Below are 24,200 nucleotides of genomic sequence, written 5' to 3' on the forward strand. Positions count from 1 at the left end.
TCCAGGATTTTCCCAGGTATTCAGAATTTACTGGAACTAATGCCAAGTCTGTAAGATTGTTTCTGTTCGGAGGTCTTTATATGAAATAATAAATTTCTAGCTGAGTGCACTACCTGCTTATTTTGAAACTGTTAAGAACTTATTTTAATTATATTAATACCTTATTTGATATTAATAATTTGGCAGTGTTCCCTGCTCTTTCTGCTCCACCTGGGGACTGTAGAGAGTGTGGCCTCTCCTAAGCAGGAGAAGCCAAAATGTTTAGTTTAACTTTTAGGGTTTGAATGGGCACCCTAAGCTTGGCTCCTTAAGCCCCTCCAGAACTGGTCAAGAGTTTGTCAGGGATGCCTTTTTTGAGTTTTTGGAATCCTCTCATTAAACCACCGGGTGAGAATTTTCAGCCACTGAAGGTTTTCTAAAATACTGGAAGTCACTAAAGTAAAAGGGATGGAGCATAAATTCTCCAACAAATGAGAAGAGAGGGCATTTTGGATGTCTTTTGTGTAAAAGTAACAAAGCGTAAAAATCTCAAGGCTGAAAAGTGCTCTATTGAACATTAAGGATTTCTCAGCATCAGGAAACCTCTCTTTTATGACCGTTTCCCCTCAGCACGGCTGGCTGAGGAATTCTGGGAGTTGAAGTCCACGAATCATAAAAGAGCCAAGGTTGCCTACCCCTGTCCTAGATACAACATATACGTGGCTGACATAGCTGAATTGCACAGCCTTTAGCTCTGAACTTTTATTTTTTTCCCCTTCTTTCTTCAGCTTTGCTGCTCCTCTACGATGTCACAAACCGAGCCTCCTTCGACAACATCCAGGTAAGTCTTGAGGACTCCAGACGGTTGATATTATTCAAAGATGCAGATGCCCAAAGACTGAATCCATGCAAAATGAATCCTGCAGCAGGGCAGGCAAAGGTTTTTGGCACTTCTCTTTTTCTGAATGAAGGCGAATATCTGTGTCCCAGGAGAATGACCATCTGGGTCGCTCACTGGGACCAGAGATTTAGTCTTTTGGGCTTTGGGTCTCGTGCTGAAGCCCATCCTCAGGGAACTTCTCTCTAGCAGAGTGTGTGCTTTGAGCTATTCTGTTTGTGGGATTTATATGGTGCCTTTTAGATGTTGATTGGGGTGTTGATGGCCAACTATTAAGTCATTGGCTGTTGTTTCCTTGTGATGCCAAGTCCTGGCTCCTGAGCATCTGATAAGCTGGTAGTAAATCAGTACTCCTGTTGACTGTCAAGGCGCCTGGTTCCCAGGCTTCCATTATTTCCCTGGCTATTTTTGTACCGGCTGGGCCAACAGTCTTAGTAGCTGCTAACCCTAGTGAAGCTCCATTCCTGTTTGCATGCTGCTACTGCTGGACAAGCTGACTCTTAAAGTTCATGTGCGGATGCATAAAAGGGCTTCTGCACAACTTAGAACATAGAATAATAACAGAGTTGGAAGGAACCTTGGAGATCTAGTCCAACCTCCTGCTTGAATAGGAGACCCTACCATTTCAGACAAATGGCTGTCTAGTGGAAATGTTTATTATTCTCTGACAGAACTGGCATGCTGGCTGGGGAATTCTGGGAGTTGAAGTCCACCTGTCTTAAGTTGACAAGGTTGAAAAACACTGTCCTACATCCTCTGCCTTTCTGCTTCCCCAAATGCTGCTTTCCCCTTAACTGAGGCCCATCCATCTGGAATGCTTGTTTATTTTGGGGAAATAAAATACTATATTTGAAACGGACTGGATCCATGAGTGATCCAGGGCTGGGACTTTCCTTCAGCTCGTGATTGGAAAGTGCAAAGGCAGGCAGGCGGTTCTAGGAGCTGTGTGTCCTCCTTGTTCTCAAAGGCTGTCTTGCTTTGCTGTTCACATGAGCTGCAATGACAGCAGGTATCCAGGTTTCGTGAGTCCTGGACATCCCTTGGACAACCATTGTCTTGATGCTGAGAGCAGAGAGAGACCAGGTGGCCCACAATTTCCATCAGCCCTAGCAAACCTGGATGGATGGCTGAAGTCTGGGAACCACCGGATAATAATAATAATAATAATCATCATCATCATCATCATCATCATCCTGTGACGATATCTGTAATACCATCAAACATCCACATCTGCCTATCCCAGGTCCTGGGTAAGGACTCGATAAGTAGACAAAATGCCAAATCCAGTCTGAACATCTGGCTGACTGTGCGATGATCCATAATAATAATAATAATAACAACAACAACAACTAATTCTGGCTGCACAAGATCAAGCCTTAAAGACAAATGCATATAAAGTCAAAATTGAGAAGACAGCAACAGACAGTAAGTGCCGCCTATGCAAAGAAGCTGAAGAAACAGTGGACCACCTGGTAAGCTGTTGCAAGAAGATTGCACAGACTGACTACAAGCAGCGGCATGACAAAGCAGCAACAATGGTGCATTGGAAGATCTGCAAAAAATATCATTTGCTGTAAGCAAAAACTGGTGGGATCATAAAATAGAGAAAGTCATAGAAAATGATAAAATTAAACTGCTCTGGGACTTCAGAATTCAAACAGACAAGCACCTGCAACATAATACCCCAGACTTAACAATTGTCGATAAGAAAGACAAAAAAGTCTGGATAGTGGACGTGGCAATGCCTGGAGACAGCAGAATAGAAGAGAAAGAACTGGAGAAGATAACAAAATACAAAGACCTACAAATAGAAATAGAAAGACTGTGGCAAAAGCAAGCAAGGGCAGTACCAATAGTAATAGGCTCCTTGGGTGCAATCCCAAAACAACTGGAGCACCACTTGAACACCATTGGCATTGACAAATTCGCTATTAGTCAATTGCAAAAAGCGGCCTTATTAGGAACTGCTTCCATCCTGCGACGATATCTGTAATACCATCAAACATCCACATCTGCCTATCCCAGGTCCTGGGTAAGGACTCAATAGGTAGACAAAATGCCAAATCCAGTCTGAACATTTGGCTGACTGTGCGATGATCCATAATAATAATAATAATAATAATAATAATAATAATAATAATAAAGGGACCTTGGAGGTCATCGAGTCCAACCAGGCAGGAAACCCTACACCATTTCGGACAAATAGCTGTCCAGTCTCTTCTTAAAAACTTCCAGTCTTGGAGCATTCACAGCTTCTGGAGACAGGTTGTTCCATTGGTTAATTGTTCTAACTGTCAGGAAGTTTCTCCTTAGTTCTAGCTTGCTTCTCTCCTTGATGAGTTTCCATCCGTTGCTTCTTGTCCTGCCTTCAGGCGCTTTGGAGAATAGCTTGATTCCCTCTTCTTTGTGGCAGCCCCTGAGATACTAGAAGACTGCTATCATGTCCCCCCTCGTCCTTCTCTTCATTAAACTAGACTTACCCAATTCCAGCAACTTTTCCTCATATGTTTTAGCCTCCAGTCTCCTAATCATCTTTGTTGTTCTTCTCTGTACTCTTTCTAGAATCTCAATATCTTTTTTACACCATGGTGACCAAAAATGCAGTATTCCAAGTGTGGCTTTACCAAGACATTGTAAAGTGGTATTAATACTTCACGTGATCTTGATTCTACCCCTCTAATGCAGCCTAGCACTCTGTTGGCTTTTTTTTTTGGCAGCTGCAGCACATGGCTGGCTCATATTTTGTCCACTAGGACTCCGAGATTCCTCTCACAGTCACTACTATTGAGCAAGGTACCCCCTATACTATACCTGAACATTTGGTTTTTCTTGCCTAAATGTAGAACCTTACTTTTTTCACCACTGAATCTCATTTTGTTAGATAGCACTCAGTGTTCAAGTCTGTCCAGGTCCTCCTGTATCTAAGCCTATCTTCTGGAGTGTTGGCTATTCCTACCAGCTTGGTGTCATCCGCAAATTTAATGAGTTCCCCATCTATGATGGAAATCTATCTCAAAGAGGGGAAAATGGGGATGCCCCTGTTGGTTAAAAAGTAACTTCACACATCCCAGGAGTCAGCCAGGGCTTCAGAGTTGGATCCAGACGTAACTACTGAGATCTGGGTCTGACGTGCCAGTTGTGATATAGGCTAGAGGTTGGGGTGCCTGAAAAAGGCAGGGGCTCCTTTGCATTCTGCCTCTCTGCATCCCCTCTCCTGGCTTGCATTTGACCCAACAACCAGCCCCAGCTCTGACCTGTGGTGGGACTGCCTTGGGGGAGCAGCTCCATAGGGAAGCTGCTAGTCCAGGGCTCAGATAGACTTTTGTGATGTCTACAGCGATGATTCTCATGCCTAGAGTCCTTTGAAGTTGGGTGGCTAATAAATTCAAATAAATAAACGGAACTCTCTCAGCACTTAAATGGTCTGGCTATAGTTTTCATTGAGAAGCATGCTCTTGTGCTGAGAGTTACCTGAACCACTTCTGCCAAATGGGAGCTTATGACCTTCTTCTTCTTGAACTTGGGGCTCAGCCCCTTTCCTCCCTCTGCCTCTTAGCGCTCCGTAATATGCAGCCCTTTTGCTGATCTTGTTCTCTGTCCTTTGGCATTGCCTGGCATCTCTGTCCGTGCAAAGTTAGATGTTTATCGAGTGGGCTGATAATTGCAGTGCTCTCTCCTCTGCAAATAGCAAATAAAGAATTAGACATCTGCCAAATTAAATACTTTACGCTGCTGGTGAATACAAATTCACAACCTCCAGCCCAGCGGAGTTCATTCTCTCGCGTTGGGGTGCCTTCGTTTCCACTTGCTGGTTTATGTAATCCCCGAGGGCTGCTCTTCTCTTTTGGGGGGTCTGTCTTTGGGAGTCTCAACCTTTTGTGCTGCTTCAAGGAGGGAAGAACCAGGAGGAGCTGCTCTCAACATGTGCAATGGAAGAAGATCCTGGCCTCAGATGCTGAGGCTGGAGGGAGCCCTTTGTGCAAAGTGAATGGCTGGTTTTATCTTATTTATGTTGTTATGGTTACAGCTCAGCCATTGGGAGGGAGGTACGGGGCTTGTTTTACACGTAGACTCGGCTCTGGGGGGCAAAATTTAGCCCATCTTCCCATTCTCTGCTTGAACCAATTCTCAGTATTTGCTATTTATTTTTAAATTAAGTCAGGCACAGAGGGATCCAGCTTAGGGATCTGCCTTAGTGATTTCTCAGCAGGAAAGAAGGCAGAACCAAAAACTGGATCAGGTTTGTAGCTGGAGAAGGTCTGTGGATTTCCTGTTTGGTATTTTTGGCACCCAAAGAGAAATGCGCCCTCTTTGGCCACAGAGCTTAAAATGCATCAACCTTTGAGATGTGTGTACTTCAACTCCCAGGATTCCCAGCCAACACGGCTATTGCTAAGAATTTTAGCAGTTGCCTACAATAGAAGAATGGACGCTCAAAGTGTCAAATTTAGCAGAAATGGCGAAAATTTCTGCTTACTTGAAGGATCATTCACAAGAAAGATACATTTCGGTCTGGAGAAGATGGATAGATTATATTCAGAATAAATATGGGACTAAAAAGTTCTATCTTCTAGTTTATGAGTAAATTTTAGAGTATTATTATTATTAATAGTTTATTATAGTAGAATTTTTATTAGTTTTATTATTATTTTTAGTATTAGTATTGTTAACAATTTGGATATTGTATTGTTTAATAATATCGACTTGCTTATATTATTATGTTTATTTTAATTTGTTTATACCTATGTTAAAGGGGAGTTAAAGCGCATTATGGACTTGGTTATTTATACAGTTGGTTAATGTTAGTTAGAGTTTGATTATTATATTTGTAACCCTGTACTCAGCTCTGGGAAGTAGGGGAGGGAGAGGGGGGGTTTAGGGTGGGTGGGTTTTGGGGTGTATACTGTAATTTTATAAAACTTTTCAATAAAAAAAAAAGAATTTTAGCAGTTGAAGGCCACACATCTCAACATTGCCCAGGTTGGGAAATGCTGTTTTGAGACAATGATGTGGCACAAAATTACCTGGCATGAATAGAACAACTTGCTACGATTTGCCCTACCCCAGAATTCTTTGCAGCCTAAAATTTACAAGCAGGGCTGCAGTGGATTCGGGCACATAGCCCAGCTAAGTAATCAAATAGTTGAAATTGTGTTTTGTTTTGTTTTGTTTTTTAAAGTCCCGGGGGAATTACTCCTAAATGTAAGCCTGCGTTTGTTCCTCCTGTTCAGCTGTGCTTGGACACCATTTGCATCCTTATCAGCCTCTGCAGATTTCAGGCAGTAATTTTGCCCCAAACATCGCTTAGTGCTCAAGGCAGACAGATTCATAGGCACTGGCTCTGCTGCAAAGTGGCATTTAACCCAACCTTCACCTCTGTCCAGCTTTGGAAGAGGCTGCTGTTGTCTGCCTCCTGCAGCACCGACTCAGGAGTTGATGCCATTTCAGTTTCCCTAAGGCAGTGGTTCTCAACCTGTGGGTCGGGACCCCATTTGGGGTCGAACGACCATTTCACGGGGGTGGCCAAACAACGGAGTCCGCCATTTTTTTCCCCCTTTCCTTAGCTGTGCTACCCCCTTTTATTCTATTGGCTTTGGAAAGCCAATAGAATAGACTCTCTTGAACAGAGTCTAATTCTATTGGCTTTCAACAGCCAATAGGAATTGTCCAGGCTGTCTCTGCCCTGCTGAGCCCGCCAAAAGTCCCATTCTGCAAACGGTGCTGCACCAGTTGAGTAGTCCTCGACTTACGACCGGTTGAGTAGTCCTCAAATTACGACCGGTTGGGGATCGCGGCATTAAAAAGGTTGAGAACCACTGCCCTAAGGCTTGGAGCATTCTCCAGGCCCCTTTCCCAATGGCCCTCCCTGGGCCTCTTCAGCCATCATCTGCTAGCCATGGTTAGCAGACGCCTTCAGGAAACCTGCAGTGCAAGGGGGAAGCAGGGGGCCTTCCCCGTGGGGTGAATTTGTGTGAGAGAGGTCTTGGGACTGCAATCACTTGCACGCTGAACACGAGACAGCTGGGTGCTGCAGCTTCAAGAAGGAGCTGGTGCCATTGGAGGCTGAATCAATAGCAACTTAATTTCCGGTGCATCAGACATTTCTGTTTTATTCTGCATGCTCAACCTCATCTGGAATGCTGTTTGCCAGTTTGAGGAATGGAGAAGTGGACAGTGGCAGTCCTCAGAAGATTGGAAAAAAGTCCTGCAGCCTGGAAGGGACCTGGGAGGTCATCTAGTCCAATCCCCTGTTCAGGCAGGAAACCCTTACCATTTCAGACAAATGGCTGTCCAGTCTCTTCTTAAAAACTTCCCCCAGTGTTGGAGCATTCACCGCTTTTGGAGGCGGGTTGTTCCACCGGTTAATTGTTCTAAATGTCAGGAAATTCCTCCTTAGTTCTAGGTTGCTTCTCTCCTTGATTAGTTTCCACCCGTTGCTTCTTGTCCTGCCTTCAGGCGCTTTGGAGAATAGCTTGACTCCCTCTTCTTTGGAGCAGCCCCTGAGATATTGGAACACTGCTATCATGTCGCCCCCTCGTCCTTCTCTTCGTTAAACTAGACATACCCAATTCCAGCGACCGTTCCTTGTATGTTTTAGCCTCCAGTCCCCTAATCATCTTCGTTGCTCTTCTCTGCACTCTTTCTGGAGTCTCAGCATCTTTTTTACATCGTAGTGACCAAAACTGGATACAGTTTTATAGCATTTATAGCATTTCAGATTCCTGCAGAAGTACCCTTAGAATGAGTCTGAGAGTTGAATGAAGGAAATGGGAATATCTGATTGGACCTTTCTTCTTCCCTCTGCCCGACCCTTCCCCCCCCTTTTTTTTTTACAAAGAGGAGAGCAGGATGGTGGTTAATGAGCTGGGGGGACAGGATGGGAGGGAGGCTGTTTCTGGCCATTCTGATTTCATGCTAGTGGGCCAATTTAATAATAGTTTCATTTTCTGTAAAAAAAAATCTAAGGAAGTATTAGTAAACTCTGTTTGGGTTGGGACAGCCTCTTCGAATACAAAAAACAATTTGTTTAACAGTGGTTTGTTGAAGAAGCCATGGTTGGCTAGCATCAAACAACAGACTTACCAAAGTGAAGCAAAACTATGCAATGGTGTAGTGCAGGATCAGGAGTATTTGGGCTTGGGGCACCAAGTTGGCCCAGTGCCATGGTGCCTGCCTTGCAAGATAATCTCTTGGCTTTTTGATAATGCATTAAAGATCTGGTTGTGCCTTGGGCATTTGGACCAGGCTTTATTTATTTATTAAATTTATATGCTGTCCGAATCGCCAAGAGTCAGACACAACTAGATGGATAACCTCATCGTATGCTGCCCATCTTGCAGTCATGCAGTTCTCTTAGGAGTATTAAGGGAGCCCTGTTGGTTGCTTGGATTTGCTGTTGTTGTTTTTTGCAGAGTGTAAGATAGGATTGTTCTTTTGGACCTCTGGCACATGATGTATTGATTGCTAGTTGTTTTAAAGCTTTTTAATTAATCGAGTTCTGTTGTTCTCCGATTTTAATTTCTTGTTTGCTCTCCAGACTCACAATAGCGTAATGGGCAGCTGTGGAAATTGTTTACAGAAAATGAATCAATATATTTTAGAGAAAAAAAGCTTATACCAAGAATTATACCAGAATTGAATGTAGTATTCCAGGTGGCCCTTGATGAAGGCAGAAAAAATTCAGACAGTATCTTCCTGTGATATGTATTCTTATGCTGATCTTATTACATCCCAAAGTAGCACATGATTTTCCTTTTTAGCAACTGCGTCACAGTCTTGGCCGGGGCTCAACATGTGATCTTCTTAGAACAGGGATCTCCAAATTAGGCAACGTTAAGACTTGTGGACTTCAACTTTCAGAATTCCTCAGTCAGCATGATAGTCATCCCTCCTTTGAGATTGTTAATATCCTGGGGTATTTTGTCCAATGTGCACACGTTATATCTTCATCAGATATATTAGCTTAATACAAACTACCCCAAGAAACCTGGAAGCTTTGTGTGACAGAAAACTCAAAGAATGATGGCAAGCTGAAGATGGGAAGAAGAGATTCCATCCCATGGTCCCTTCCTTCTGTCCATTCCTCAGAGTCTTGGGATGGCATATTCATGAAGCTGAGAGCCAGCAGGACCCCATTGTTGGCTGCAGAGAAACAGAGTGAACCCTTAAAGGTGTCTTCATATTTATATTGTGTGGCTTTTGCTACTTTCTAGAATCATAAGGCTGGAAGGGATCTTGGAGGTCTTCTAATATCTAATCCAACCCCCTCCCAAGACAGGAGTCCTTATGCCATCCTGGACAAATGCTTGTCCAATCTTTTCTTGAAAACCTCCAGTGATGGAGTGCCCACAACTTTGGGAGGCAAGCTGTTCCATTGATGGTTCTCCCTGTCAGGAAATTTCTCCTTAGTTCCAGGTAGGATCTCTCTTTAACAAGCTTCCACCCGTTGCTTCTTGTCCTGCCCTCAGGTGCTATGGAGAATAAATTGATGCTCTCTTCCCTGTGACAGCCCTTCAGGTATTGGAAGACAGCTATCGTGTCTCCCCTAAGCCTTCTCTTTGTTAAACTTGACATACCTACTTCCGTCAGCACTTCATGGTATGGCTTAGCCTCCAGCCCCTTAATCATCTTTACTGCTTTTCTCTGCACTCTTTCTAGTCTCAATATCTTTTTTTTTGTATTGTGACCAGAATTGGATACAATACAATACAGGTAGTCCTATTAAATTTATCAGTCTGAGGCAATCTGACTTATTAACAAACTAATTAAGGAGTTTGATGATACTAGATTCTGATACTTGATCTTTCATATTATTCTTCACTCCCAAACTGTCTGTAATAAACCTTTAAGTCTTGATAGATTCTGGTTCCACAGCAATTTCCTAGATTCTGCATCCTGAACAACTTGGCTCTTGACTAGATTCCTTGCGGCGAGATGAGAGGCAAACAAATTTAAAATGAACAGAAGGAAGGAAGGAAGGAAGGAAGGAAGGAAGGAAGGAAGGAAGGAAGGAAGGAAGGAAGGAAGGAAAGAAAGAAAGAAAGAAAGAAAGAAAGAAAGAAAGAAAGAAAGAAAGAAAGAAAGAAAGAAAGAAAGAAATGTATTGGCCCTGTTCAGAGATTCAGCTTGAAAGGGCCACAAAAATGTATCTGTCTGGCATTGTTTTCTCATGGAATGGTTCCTTAGCTCTTAGGATCCTCTGCCTACTTCCATCTTGGGACGAGGTGAGATTCAGGGCAGATTGTATTTGGAATCTTGGCACTGGAAAGGCAGATTCATTGGAAGAGATGCCCAAGAAAGAAAGATATTGGGGAGTAAAAGGTGTCCATGCCTCTCCCTTCTTCAATAAATCCTTTTCAATACCTACAGAAGCTCAGGTCTTCTCACTGTCCTCTGTACCTGCCACTTTTGCAGAGACAGGAAAAGGAAGCCACACTTGGCAAACAGAGGTTAACAGGAAACTGTCTCCCCCACCTGAAATCATCAGACACTCTTCTGGGACACGGGGCAAGTGGGGGGGGGGAGAACACCAGTGATGGGATGAACCTACACCTCCTCTTCCCCTCCACCCCTGAACCTGGAGGACTGGGTTTCTGGACAGGAAGTTCTACTGAAAATGAGAAACCTGACATAGAAATTCCCTCATTGTCTGCCAGTAGTTGGGACAGACTCCCTCTTCCTACTCCCTCTCCCTCCTCTGGAAAAGGGGCAGTGTTAGATTGGAGAAAGAACGCCTGAACAAGGTCACAGGGTTGGATGCCATTCCCAGCATGAGATATCTTCTGCGATTACCTGGGTTGGGACACAGAAGATGGAAATTCTACTTCCCAGGAGGATTCTTCAGCCTCAGCAGAAACACAGAAGCCATGGAAAATTACCATGTCCTTCCAGGACAGACAATTGGGGAAAACAAGGGAGAAATAACAGCTTCTGGAAAGAGCCTGGGGAAAGCAGGAGGAGGAGGAGAAGATGGAGATATGGTAGGAGAGCTAGTTCTACCAAGGTGAGAAACCAAGGACAGGAATAAGGGACAGGCACGACTGTACGACTTTACAAAGGGTTCCAACCCAACTGTGAACCCACCAGTTTGTTCCATTTTTCACCATTCAGTCAGAACTGAAGAGGCTTCTTGGATGAGAAGCAAAACATCTTCAAGCAAAACAAGAAAGTCCAGTTGCCTTTTGAAAGAAAGCACCTTTGGGACAACCATGACCTGGAGGACTAAGGATCTCCATAGACACTTAGCTATGTATTTGGGGATGAATACCTTTCGAATGGTGCGAAGAGATTTCCAGAAAAAAAATGGCAGACTACAGGACTCAGGTGACCCTGGGACGTACCGTAGGTGAACCTCCATGTGGCCTCAACAACTCTCAGAAAGAGTGCTAACAACCAGAGGATGCAAGGAATATAAATCCTTGCATTCTCCACCATTCACCCAGAACTGAAGAAGCTTCTTGGATGACGAAACAAGAAAGTCCAGTTGCCTTTTGAAAGAGAGCACTTTGGGGGACAACCATAACCTGGAGGACTGAGAATCTCCGTAGACCTCCAGTTTGTTGCACTGTGTGAGCTGGAAGAAGGAATTAAACCTTGATTTTATAATGACAGGCTGTATTCATCTTATTAGAATCCTCCCTTAGTAGCTTTCTGGGTGTCTGTGTCCTTGTATCCTTGTCAGCACCAGAACCGATTCTAATGTCAGCAGACACCTGGCACTTCCTGGTCCTTTCTGTAAATTGATGAGGACAAACACTTAGCACCAACAACAAAGACAATGCTTTCCCCCCCAAAAAAAAATCCTTACAAATTGTTCTATCCCAGCCTATGGCCGTCCTTGTTAAAGGCACAAGGACAAAACCCCTGTTGAGAAAATAGGCTGGAGAACTCAAAAGAAAACAAACCCCTTTTAATATGGGTAACAAACCTGCCAAATAGTCCAGAAACAAAAGCAGCAAAACTCAATCCAAATGGAGGAAATTGTTCACACGAAACTCAATGTAAAACAGAAAAGTAGTCACCGGCAATACTAACAGAACATGATCCCATGAAGTACTTTGCAACGGTTGCCTGCAGCAACCAGCACCGCCCACACCTTCCCTTTTTATATAGCAGTCCCAAGGCGTTGCCTCTCAGTGCCTTCTCCTCCTCCCCTGGAGTTGTCATATTGACTGCTGCTGATCTGCTCTTGCTAATTGCCGGTGTCTACGAGCATCAATCATGTCCATCAGGTGTGAATTCTCCAAGTCTGAATCATTCTCCCCACACAGCTGAGCTTCATCCATAACACGACTGGAGAGGCCAGGTTCTTCATCAAACTGTGAGTCTTATAATTCATCAAAGCCTCCCTCTGACCCTGATGGCCCTCCAAATGTCTCCTCCATCTCCTCCTCAGATTCCCCAGACTCAGCTGTTGGGAACACAAGCTGGCACGGAATCATGATACAAATGGTCTGTAGTTCCAGAGCCAAATCTGGCCCTTTTTGGCCAGTTAAAGCCAGAAATATTTAATCTGGTCTTTACTTTTCACCTTCTTTTACATTCATACATTCATCTGTCTTGTTCCTGCTGTTTGGATTGTCTTTTTAATCTCTAAAACTCATTAAGGTTTATCTCATGTCATCAAATGGGTGTTGAAACAGAAAATGAAGGTTGAAAAGTGGCACTGAGGATGGGAACTCACGCTCTGCTTTTCCTCTAGTATGGAGAGCTGCAGAAATGACTTGCTTTTTAAGCATGTGTGTTTTATGACTGACCAGGCCACCCTGGTCTGGGAATGGAATTTGGTCAAGTCTTGTTCTCTCTCCTGTTGGAGGAAACCCCCACCTCAAAATTCAAATATGCTCATTTACCCAGAATGAGCAGAAGAGGATTTAAAAAATAAATAAAGGTAATGCTGAACAACAAACAAAAGCCCAAGCATAAAAGCCATGTTCTTCCCGTCTGAGTACTAATTAAATCTGCTTCTTTAATTCTTCCATTGTTCAATAGATTTCAGTTACAGTAAATAAATGTCCTTCTGTTCCCTTAATAAGGGAGCATTAGGGCCATTTAAGTTGATATCCTGGCTTTTTTTCTGCCAGATACAATGCTTTTTGAAAACCTGTTATAACTGCTCCCAGATGGCAACAATTTGGTGAGCTTTTAAATTGTGAATAATCCTTCATTTTCATTTTTCTTGCACCAATCTCCGTCACTATAATTATCTGCTTTTCTTTCTCCCATGTTTTTTTTTTCCTGCCAAGTGGCCGTGTCATACTTCTGTGACCCACGGATAACTGGAGCTTCACTCCAGACCAATTTGCCCTTAAGGAGACAGAGCTCCACGGGGTGGCTGGTCTGTCCTTTATTGAGGCAGTTGGGTTTTATATATAATGCAGTAAAAAGAAATCTATTTTTGAGATAAACATTTGAGTAAAAGGGTTTTATAAACAAACAAACAAACAAATAAATAAATGGTCTGTCCTTTATTGAGGCAATTGGGTTTTATATATAATGCAGTAAAAAGAAATCTATTTTTGAGATAAATATTTGAGTAAAAGGGTTTTATAAACAAACAAACAAACAAACAAACAAATGGTCTGTCCCTTATTGAGGCAGTTGGGTTTTATATATAATGCAGTAAAAAGAAATCTATTTTTGAGATAAATATTTGAGTAAAAGGGTTTTTAAAATAAATAAAATAAAATAAAGCCTGCCCTATAATCTCTTTCCACTGGAAAGAGGTTTTATTTTTTTTCCTCCCTGTATCATAAAATTTATGTCTGTGGAGATTCTCAGTCATCCAGGACGCGGTGGTCCCAAAGGTGCTTTTTTCAAAAGGCAACTGGGCTTTCTTTGTTTTTCCTTGAAGACGTTTCGCTCCTCATCCAAGAAGCTTCTTCAGTTCTGACTTGATGGTGGAAAATGGAACAAGAAGCCTCTTGAATTGAAGTCCACAAGTCTCAAAGTTGCCATGGTTGGAGACCCCTGTTTTAAAGGACGGGGAAGGGGCTGGGAGCCTAGCAAGCAGCAAGAGAAGTATGTGGAGACACATTTGCCCCAAACTCTCTGGGTTGGAGAAAAAGTTGGGTGTTTCCCTTCAAAATGCCCAGTAACAGCTTTGTTATCTCTGTGGAGTTCCTTATAGTATTTTTTATAAGTTAATGCAGGAAAGGAGGTTTGGGATGAGCTCTGGGCAATCTACCAGCCGCGCAAGCATGCAAAATATTCGGAATTCTTTAAAGGGCAATCTAAATGCAAATAGTCTGAGATACTGAGAAGTAAAACTTCCTGTGACATTGCCCAGTCTTGTCATATGCTAAATGTTTTAATATTTACTCAGTGTAGGTGTCAAAGCATTCAACGCTGAGTTTTGAAAACAATCCCAAACTAAACCAGCAAGTTGGGATGTGGAAGAGGAGGTGTTCTGGGCTCCCATTGGCCAAGGCAAGGGAACAGAGGGGAGGGGGTATTGTAGACCTCCCTTAAATGTTGCCTGCAGTCTGGCTGGAGCTGCTCCCAGCTCTGGGAGGCTCAGCCAAAATTAAAGAAGGACTGTTCTACAGCTCTTCGGGCATCCGCTTGCAAACTTTTGCAAATCACAATTACAGTCTTTAGCCTGATCTCTGCTGACGCAGCCCTCGGCCCCAGCAGAGCCCCCCAGCACTGATGCCACTACCGCCCAGCTACAACCCTACCCACACTTCCCAACTCTCACAATTTCCATACGGCTGAAATGGGTGCATTCATCTTGCCTGATTTTTGAAGGCCAAATATGGCTCTTTTAGGCTCGTGCCTCGGCATGCATATTTTCCAATGAGACAAACCGAGACAGGAAGATCATTTTATTACAATTTATCAGAAATATTCAGACAAAGGGGATTCCTCTCATTCAAAGAGGGAACCCCGATCTTTAGGTTACAACACCTTTTTTTATAGTTAGCATAACAAAGAAACATCTAAGAGGAAAGTTGATTGGACAGGACAACAGTACCTTCCTTTTTGCATAGGAAATCAGTTACATGTGGTCAAGCATGTTACTTATTTGCATCCCATAATATCACACATGTTCATTAAAATGAGGTCTGACATCAGAAGAGGCATAAATTGTAAGGAAAAAGATTGTTTAGAGTACATTAAAGAGATAAAACAGACCCCAATTGTACTAATAATTTTTTTCTTTCTTTCTTTTAATAAATAATTTATTAATTTTCTATTTTTACAAACGTGCTTAATAGACAACGTGTTGACTGGGTCCATTAATAATTCCGTGATACATACAAGCTTCTTCAAACTAAATCTAATATTACACCATCTAATATCTCCTCTCTTCTTCCAGTAATAAACATTTTTCCACATTAAGCAAATACAATTCTTATTGTTATTAATAGATATACAGTTGAATATCAGCATTTATTACAGTTTTTTAATAATATCAATGATATCAGTTTAAAATATCTTTTCTAACCAAAACATATCTTAATTGCATTTGCACTCAATATCCATTTATTCAGTATCCTATTTTCGCTTGGTTTTTTTTTTCAGTTTTAATTTCCCATCCATATTCAAAATATCCCAATCATTTATAGTTTCAAAACAAATTATATTTGGGTAACCAAAGCTTCCCTTATTCAAACATCTTAGCATTTTCTTTGGTGCTTCTTTGGTGCCTATTTTATTAGTAGAGGATTTGTCTGACTTTGTGATGTTTTTGCAGCCAGCTAAGGGCAAGGGCAGTCGAATTATGGGTTAAATGTCCAGTAGTAACCATGGCCAGTTGCCTGCAGTTTGGAGCTGGCTACTTTCTTTGTCTCCAGGAGTTTAGCAGTTTTTTCTTTGCTAGGAACTGTGAGAAGTTTTATATCAAAATATATTTTATTGTTTCCATTGTTTCCATCTTCCCTTAAAATGTTAACAGAATCCACAATGGTCTCAGAATCACTGTCTCCACTAGATAACTGACAGTCAAGCTGAAAGTAAATTAATCAAGTAAAAATAGCAAACTGGGGGGGGGGAATCCTTTACCCAAACTTCCTTAAACCTCCAAATACTGTAAGTTACCCAGACCTAATCCACATATCAAAGGAGAAGGTCTGCAAAGACAAATAAGTTAAATTAGGTTTCCCAGAGGAACAACATGTTCACAAGAATTCATACTTACACACACACACACACACACACACACACAAGCCATTCAGGTGTCACCCTAGGATCAGCATGTAGTAAGACACTTCCACACCGCTGCACAAGCTCCCCCTATAAAAGTCTGCTGCTGCACCTCATTTCTCTCCAGCTGCCTCTAAAGGCAAACCGTTTGCTTTTAGGAACAAATACTTCTACTTTCCTCACAGCTGTCTGGATCTCATTTTTATTTATTCTTGCGCCGCCCCAGCTCAAGTTGGAACCCCAAATTATTCTTCTAACAGACTTTTGAGTGAACCTCTTTGGTGAAGTTCTAATGTAGGAAATAACATTGTCTGTCTATTTTCCCATATACTGGGTTGATTTATGACGAATGGATGGAAAAAATGTGCGTTGGGGGGGCAGATGAATGCAAAAGCTTTGTTTGTTTTCAGGAGCCCAGTTACAGGTGCCAGCAGGAGGGTGGCCTGTTGAAGGAGGCTGCCCTTTCCCTACCTTTTAAGCTGGGAATTAGCCTCCCTGGAGTCCCATCCGAACTGGCGTATATTGCAAAAAGCAATTTGTTGAAATGCTTAGTCTTGTTTGCAAGGGGGCTGCCAGCAGATGGATGCTCACCGGAGAACCAGCCTCCGTGAATCTAGGGAGAGCCATTGGAGTCGGGTTGCGTTTCAATCAGACTGAGGCTTACATATCTACTGAGGTGGCCCTCGGAGAGGGGTGCTGGGAGTGACACGCAGAGGCGCCGGGTCTGTGGCTGGCAGCCTGGCACACTTACGTTGGAGGCAGCAATCTAGGTGAAAATTGTTCCTATACAGATAGCCCTCAGCTTACAACAGTTCATATAGGGACCGTTCAAAGTTACAACAGCTCTGAAAAAAGGGAGTTATTTATTTATTTATTTATTTATGAGACTTCTATACCGCTTTAAGCGCAAGCACCCTCTAAGCGGTGTACACCAGTAAGCAATGTATGTATGTATGTATGTATGTATGTATGTATGTATGTATGTATATGTGTGTATGTATATATATATATATATATATATATATATATATATATATATATATATATATATTCTGAGGTTTTCGCGGGTATTTGTATGTAGGTCTTTGGTTGTTCGGGTTTTCTCCCGCGTAAAATTGGAAGTGTCTTGGCGACGTTTCGACGAAGTCCCATTCGTCATCTTCAGGCTGGTGTTTTCAGCTTCGTGCTTCGAGCAGCAATGTGTGGTCTTAGCTGTTTCTTCCTTTTAACTGCCAGTGGGGGTATGAACTGATTGGGTGGGAGCTTGGCTGTGTTCTGATTGGGTGGAGGTGTGTTCTGAATGGTTAGGGGCTTGGCTGTGCTCTGATTGGCTGGGGGAGTGTTCTGTTTGGTTGTGCACTTCAATTTTACGTGGGAGAAAACCCGAACAACCAAAGACTGTGAAATTGAAGAACAACCAAAGACCTACAATATTATATATATATATATTATATATCCAACAATCTGGGTCCTCATTTTACCTACCCCGGAAGGATGGAAGGCGGAGTCAACCTTGAGCCGGTGAGATTTGAACCGCTGACCTGCTGAACACAGTCAGCTAAAGTGGCCTGCAGTACTGCACCCTAACTGCTGCGCCACCTCGGCTCATATGTTATGAGTTATGACCCTTTTTCAGGCTTATGACCTTTGCAGCATCCCCATGGTCACGTGATTTATATTCTGATGTTTGACAACTGACTCACACTTAGGACACTTGCAGCGTCCCGGGGTCACGCAAGCACCTTTTGGGACCTTCTGACAGGCAAAGTCAGTAGGAAAGCCAGATTCACTTAACAACCGTGTTGCTAATTTTAACACGGTTGTTAAGTGATTCAGTTAACAAATGTGACAAGAAAAGTCGTAAAATGGTACAAAACTCACTTAACAAATTTCTCACTTAGCAACATACATTTTGGACTCAGTTGTGGTCGACTACCTTTATGGGGGGAAAGAGAGAGGAGGGAGGCAGAACATGTGTGTGTCTGTGTCTGTGTGTCTACATAATGTCTGCTTCTATGTGAGCCATGGTGTCAAAGTAGTTAGAATGCAGTACTGCAGGCTAATGCTGCCCACTGCCAGCAGTTCGATCCTGACCGGCTCAAAGTTGGCTCAGCCTTCCATCCTCCCGAAGTCAGTAAAATGAGGACCCAGATTGTTGGACGCAATATGAAAATAATGCTTGGTCATTATAAATGGCCCAGAAAGTGCTGTAAAGCACTATGAAGTCTAAGTGCTATTGCTATCTTAGGCCAAGCGAGAGATTCGCAAACATCCTTCGGCCTGTGACAATTACATTTGAGATTCCCAACAGCAACTATATTTTGGCTAGTTGACTTTCCTCACAAGTCAAATACAGCAATATTGTTGCTGAGCTTCAGTTGCCAGGATGCTCCTGAACAAAGGGATGCTGAGGTCACTGGTGGCTCTTTTGCTGCAATTTTCCTTGAGAGGACTCGATAAGGAGACTCCAATTTTGATCTGAAATGCTGCATTCATCTGAGGAGCGTCTAGGACAGTGATTCTCAACCTTTCTAATGCCGCGACCCCATAATACAGTTCCCCATGTTGTGGTGACCCCCCAACCACTTATACATCACCGGGTGCCAGGGACGTGGCCAAAGAAAAGGGGGAAAAAATGGCGGACAGCCTTGTTTGGCGACCCCCGTGAAATTGTCGTTTGACCCCAAACGACCCACAGGTTGAGAAGCACTGATCTAGGACAATTGGCTGAAGCTGTCTGGCCCTGCCTGCTTTGCCAGGGACCCAGCTGACCCACCAAGGGTGTTCCTCCTCCTCTCCCACCACCTTTCCCCCGGGCAATTCACCGCAATTAGCCATGTGTCTTGGCAGCCAAACTGCATGCAGAAGGGTGGGCCTCTGACTTCCAATGGGACGCTATATGCAGAGAAGGCACCCGGTGTGGTAGGCAGCAGCCTCGGGCCCTGGTCTTTTCCAAAAGCCTGTGTGCAGGAAGGCAGAGATGTTGCAGCTGATGTGCCGGGCAACCTGGGCCTCTCTTCCATGCCAAGTGCGCCTTCCAGGGGGCAACGCAGCACCCTGCCACCCCCAAAAGGGAGAGTGCTGGGCTCCAGCATACCTCACCACCTCCTGTCCACTGCCACACTGCTAGGGTGGGGAGAGCAGGACACTGTTCTACCCCATGGCCACTGCTCCACCCTGTGGCCACCATGGCCAAGCGGGCAGTGGGTGTCCCAGCCAAGACACCATCCAGGTGGTGGCAACCTCCACAGGCTCCTCACTGCAAGACTGTGCCCACTTGCTGTGCTGCTGCCACCATGCCATGGAAGTCGTGCTGCTGCTGGAGGGCGCACGTTGACACTCAGCTTGCAAGACCCGCTTTGCACACAGCTCGTCTGGGACTGGCTGGGCGCTGGCAACGGCACTGGCTGCATGGTGAGCAGGCCGCAGCAGGATGGATGGGTGCAGCCTCGCAGTGAGGAGCCCACGGGGGTTCAGGCTCAGAAGGGCTGTTTCGTATGAAACGTAGCCAGAATGAAGCATTCCTCCAAAGCCTGACACAGTTGTGGTGTGCACGGAACGCTTGGCCAAACCCAAAGCAGCTGCTTTGCAGCGTTTCTGCTGTGGGAACTCAGGCACTCTGCTGGGATGGAAGGCGTGCCAATTTCTTTAACATTTTTGTAGGGTTTTTCTTTCTTCCAGACTTAACTCTTAAGCCCAAGTTTAGTTATTTGCTTCCCGTTTCTCAACCAAGCAACTCTGGGCGGCTTATAATATTTTTCAGTTGATTAGATTTTTATCCTGACTATTACGTAACTGAAAGTGGCGAACATACACGATACTCCTTCCTCTTCCTATTTTCTCCTCAACAATAATTCTGTGAAGTGAGTTGGATTGAGAGGGAGGGAATGGCCCAAAGTCACTCAGCCAGCTTTTACAAGAGACGCACCCAGCCAAATTTTGTCCCTAAGGCAGGACTAGAACTCAGAGTCTCCTGGTTTCTAGGCTAGCACCTTAACCACTACACCAAACTGGCTCTCAATAGCACAAGTAACAGAATAAAACAATTATAGGATTAAAATGATAAAACAAATTGCTTGCTGTAGGACTGGAGATATTGAAAATTAAAGGCAGCTCCATTCTGGAACGAGGCAGATGCTCGAGAAGTCACTGTGGGATAGTTTCGCATCTGGCACACCTTCCTCCTCGCCAGAATTAATGATGAGGCGTGGCTCATTGCCAACATGGCTTCTCCTGGGCCATCAGATGCCCCTGGTTTGATCTTGACACTTTGACGCTCCAAATGTCTGCCTCTGCTTCTTCTGGAGATCATTTTCCTTTCCAATCCGTTCTGTATTGGAGGAAGATGCAAGGGAGGAAGTTAACAATGGAGCCATAATTGCTCCCAGTCTTGTAGTATATTACATAGAAATTAAATTGCAAATGCAGCTAATGCCCTCTAATTACAGTCATTATTACACAGAGGAAATAAGCCGGCTTTGCTTAACAGTTGGCAGTAGCTCTTTTTTGTTGGATTAAGTCTCCTTGCTTTGCCTGCTGGCTGCACGGAGGAGGAAAGGGACAGCAATAAAAGTTCAAAGTTAACCTCAGCAACCTTAACATGCGTAGATTTCAACTCCCAGAATTCTCCAGCCGAGAGGTGGATGGACAAAACACAGTCCACACAGTGCTAGGCTGCATTAATAGAGGAATAGAATCAAGATCACGTGAACTGTTAATACCACTTTACAATGCCTTCGTAAGGCCACACTTGGAATCCAGTTTTGGTCACTGCAATGTAAAAAAGATGCTGAGACTCTAGAAAGAGTATAGAGAAGAGCAACAAAGATGATTAGGGGACTGGAGGCTAAAACATATAAGGAACGGTTGCTGGAATTGGATATGTCTAGTTTAATGAAGAGAAGGACGAAGGGGGACATGAGAGCAGTGTTCCAGTATCTCAGGGGCTGCCACAAAGAAGAGGGGGTCAAGCTACTCTCCAAAACACCTGAAGGCAGGACAAGAAGCAATGGATGGAAACTCATCAAGGAGAGAAGCAACCTAGAACTAAGGAGAAACTTCCTGACAGTTAGAAGAATTAACCAGTGGAACAACCTGTCTCCAGAAGCGGTGAATGCTCCGACACTGGAAGTTTTTAAGAAGAGACTGGACAGCCATTTGTCTGAAATGGTGTAGGGTTCCTGCCTGAGCAGGGGGTTGGACTAGATGACTTCCAAGGTCCCTTCCAACTGTATTATTATTGTTGTTGTTATTATTATTATTGGTGTTTCTCTCAACCATGGCAACTTGAAGGTGTGTAAACTTCAATTTCCAGAGGGGAATTCTGGGAGTTGAAGTCTGCACCCCTTCAAGTTGCAAGGTTGAAAGACAGCGCATACTTGCTCCTAAAAATGTATGGTATACATTGGGAACAAATGTGCTGGCTGTGTGGCCATGTGCTCACTTGGTGGACTCTCCTTTAAGGAAGCAAAAGAAGCTTTGAGAATTGCGTTTTCATTTATTTTTATTTATATCCCATCGCCGTTCCACTCCCAAGATGAGTAATAGCAATAGAATGTGCCGTTCTAATTCAATAAAATTCAAGAAGAACACAGCAAAACCTAACTGTCACATTGAGAGCTGGAAAGTTCTATTTGTACATTTTTCTAAGGGATTCAGAGACACAGATGCAAAAGTACGTTTATGGGTATTATTGTCCTCCCCCTGAGTGAACAGCTCAGTTCATTCACACTTTGACACCCCCAAATATGACCCCTCCAAATGAAAGGCTCAGTGTGGGTTTTGGGGTTGGCTGGGGTATCTCAAAACACCTGCTAAAACTGGGGGGGGGGACTTGATAAATTTTACTCTGCCAATACTACAATTGTAGTATTCTGTGATACTACAATTGTGTTGAGCCCCAAGTTTGCACATAGTTTTATAACTTTTAACAAGACATGAGTAGTCCATCAAATTTGACCCCACTACCCGTTTCACAAGACTGACATTGTTCCATCCATGCCACACGGGAGTCACTAATTGTTGCAGGAACCGTCTTTCACTGCATCTTTTCCAAGATCACCGAACGCTTAACAATCTCTAAATTGAGATCACCTGAAATGTTAGTATCACTTTATATTGCTTTGGTAAGACAACACTTGCAATATTGCATCCAGTTTTGGTCTCCACAATATAAAAAAAGATTTTATGCTGAGATTTTATAAAGAGTGCAAAGAGGAGCAACAAGGATGATTAGAGGCTGGAGGCTAAAAATATGAAGCACAGTTATAGGAACTGGGTATGTCTAATCTAATGAAAAGAAGGACTAGGGGAGACACGATAGCACTGTTCCAGAATTTGAGGGGCTGCCACAAAGAAGAGGGAGTCAAACTATTCTCCAAAGCACCAACAGGCAAGATGAGAAACAATGGATGGAAACTAATCAAGGAGAGAAGCAACCCAGAACTAAGGAGAGATTTCCTAACAGTGAGAATAATTAATCAGTCGAATGGCTTGCCTTCAGAAGTCACTAGTGCTCCATCACTGGAGGTTTTTAAGAAGAGACTGGACAGCCACTTCTCTGGAATGGTCTAGCAGGGGTGTCAAACTGCCGGCCCGTGGGCCAGACGTGTCACGCGGAAGCCGCGCCCACCCTATTGCCGACAATGGCAAAACTGTCCCGATATGTTGCGTGATGTCACGTGACGTTGCGAGTTTGACATGTCTAGTCTAGGGTCTCCTGCTTGAACAGGGGGTTGAACTAGAAGACCTCCAGGTCCCTTCCAACTCTGTTATTCTTCAATCTGTTCACTCTGGTACTTTTCCATAGGCTCCTGAGCAACCCCTTCTCTCTCTTTGGCTGCTTAGAGTGGATCTCCCATTCTTGTCTTCCATACCCGCCAATTCACGCAAAGACATAACGCAGATATACTGACACTAGGATACGGTTACACAGTCGATCAACATATTCAAACACAACTGGTATGTTAAAGACTGGAATAATGTCAACCGCAACTATGCAGTACAAAAAAAATAATAACCAAAAGAGGAAGATGCAGTAAATCTGGGGTCTGAAAGCCAGCCTCACTATTATTTGGTTCACCTCAGCCTGACACTTGCAAAATGCTTCACATGAGACACCTCTTGAAAAGTGCCCAGAAGCTTCAGTTGCTGAATGTGGCATCTTGGCTACTAAATGTTGCATGAGCCAGCTTGACATGCTTGTGTGGATGGCTGCTGGGTGTAAGTTAAAGAGTTCCATTTCAAATCCCTAAATAGTTTTGGATCTAAGAATATGTCACAGGAGAGGCCTTTCTAATGATCTCCGGGCCTTAATTGGGCACGTAGAGGTTCTTCTCCTATATTTAATTATGTGTGAGTCACCTTTATTCAAGCAAACAGAAGGGAAGGACACAAAAAGGAATATTGTACCTTCTCACCCAAGGTAGTAAGTAGACACACTCTGGATAGCTCTTGGAGTCCAGCCCAGCAAAGAGCAGTCTGCAAAGCCTTTTCTGGGTGTGATTTGCAGCAGGAGAGCAGCTTTCCAGATGTCAAGATGCTCAGCACTCTCTCTGTTTAAGGCAGTGGTTCTCAACCTTTTTAATGCCGCGACCCCCAACCGGTCGTAAGTCGAGGATTACTCAACCGGTCGTAAGTCGAGGACTGCTCAACTGGTGCAGCACCGTTTGCAAAATGGGACTTTTGGCGGGCTCAGCAGGGCAGAGACAGCCTGGACAATTCCTATTGGCTTTTGAAAGCCAATAGAATTAGACTCTATTCAAGAGAGTCTATTCTATTGGCTTTCAAAAGTCAATAGAATAAAAGGGAGTAGCACAGCTAAGGAAAAGGGGGGAAAAATGGCAGACTGCGTTGTTTGGCGACCCCTGTGAAATGGCCGTTCGACCCCAAATGGGGTCCCGACCCACAGCTTGAGAACCACTGGTTTAAGGCATCACCTTTGCAACGCTAAGAGAAATAAAGGATGTTTTAAAAATGATTCCGTTTGTAGGCCTGTTTAACTGACTTTTCAAATTATCATTCCCTTGTTCCTGAAACTTTGTTACACAGGGTTAGTTCTTCCTTGGGGGAAGGCAAGATTAGAGGCATCTCCTCCCCCCACCACTGCATTATTTATTTATTTGGGATTTGCCTGGTCCTTCGTCAGTTTCTTGAAGCCCCCTTCTGGTCAGTTTTT

The 24,200-nt window shown here is 43.7% G+C and overlaps 1 protein-coding gene across 1 annotated transcript in view; it reads left to right on the top strand.

The window, feature by feature from the left end:
- Window positions 1-24,200, top strand: part of RAB26 (RAB26, member RAS oncogene family) — a 171,362-nt gene that overhangs the window by 135,044 nt on the left and 12,118 nt on the right. Inside the window, exon 5 of the mRNA XM_039349708.1 lies at window positions 768-820. Within this exon, the coding sequence (XP_039205642.1) occupies window positions 768-820 (53 nt within the window). The remainder of the gene's footprint in view (window positions 1-767; window positions 821-24,200) is intronic.

This window comes from Crotalus tigris, unplaced genomic scaffold, assembly GCF_016545835.1.
Source record: "Crotalus tigris isolate CLP2741 ecotype Arizona unplaced genomic scaffold, ASM1654583v1 scf7180000018301.7375997, whole genome shotgun sequence".
In the NCBI taxonomy this organism is placed as follows: Eukaryota; Metazoa; Chordata; class Lepidosauria; order Squamata; family Viperidae; genus Crotalus; species Crotalus tigris.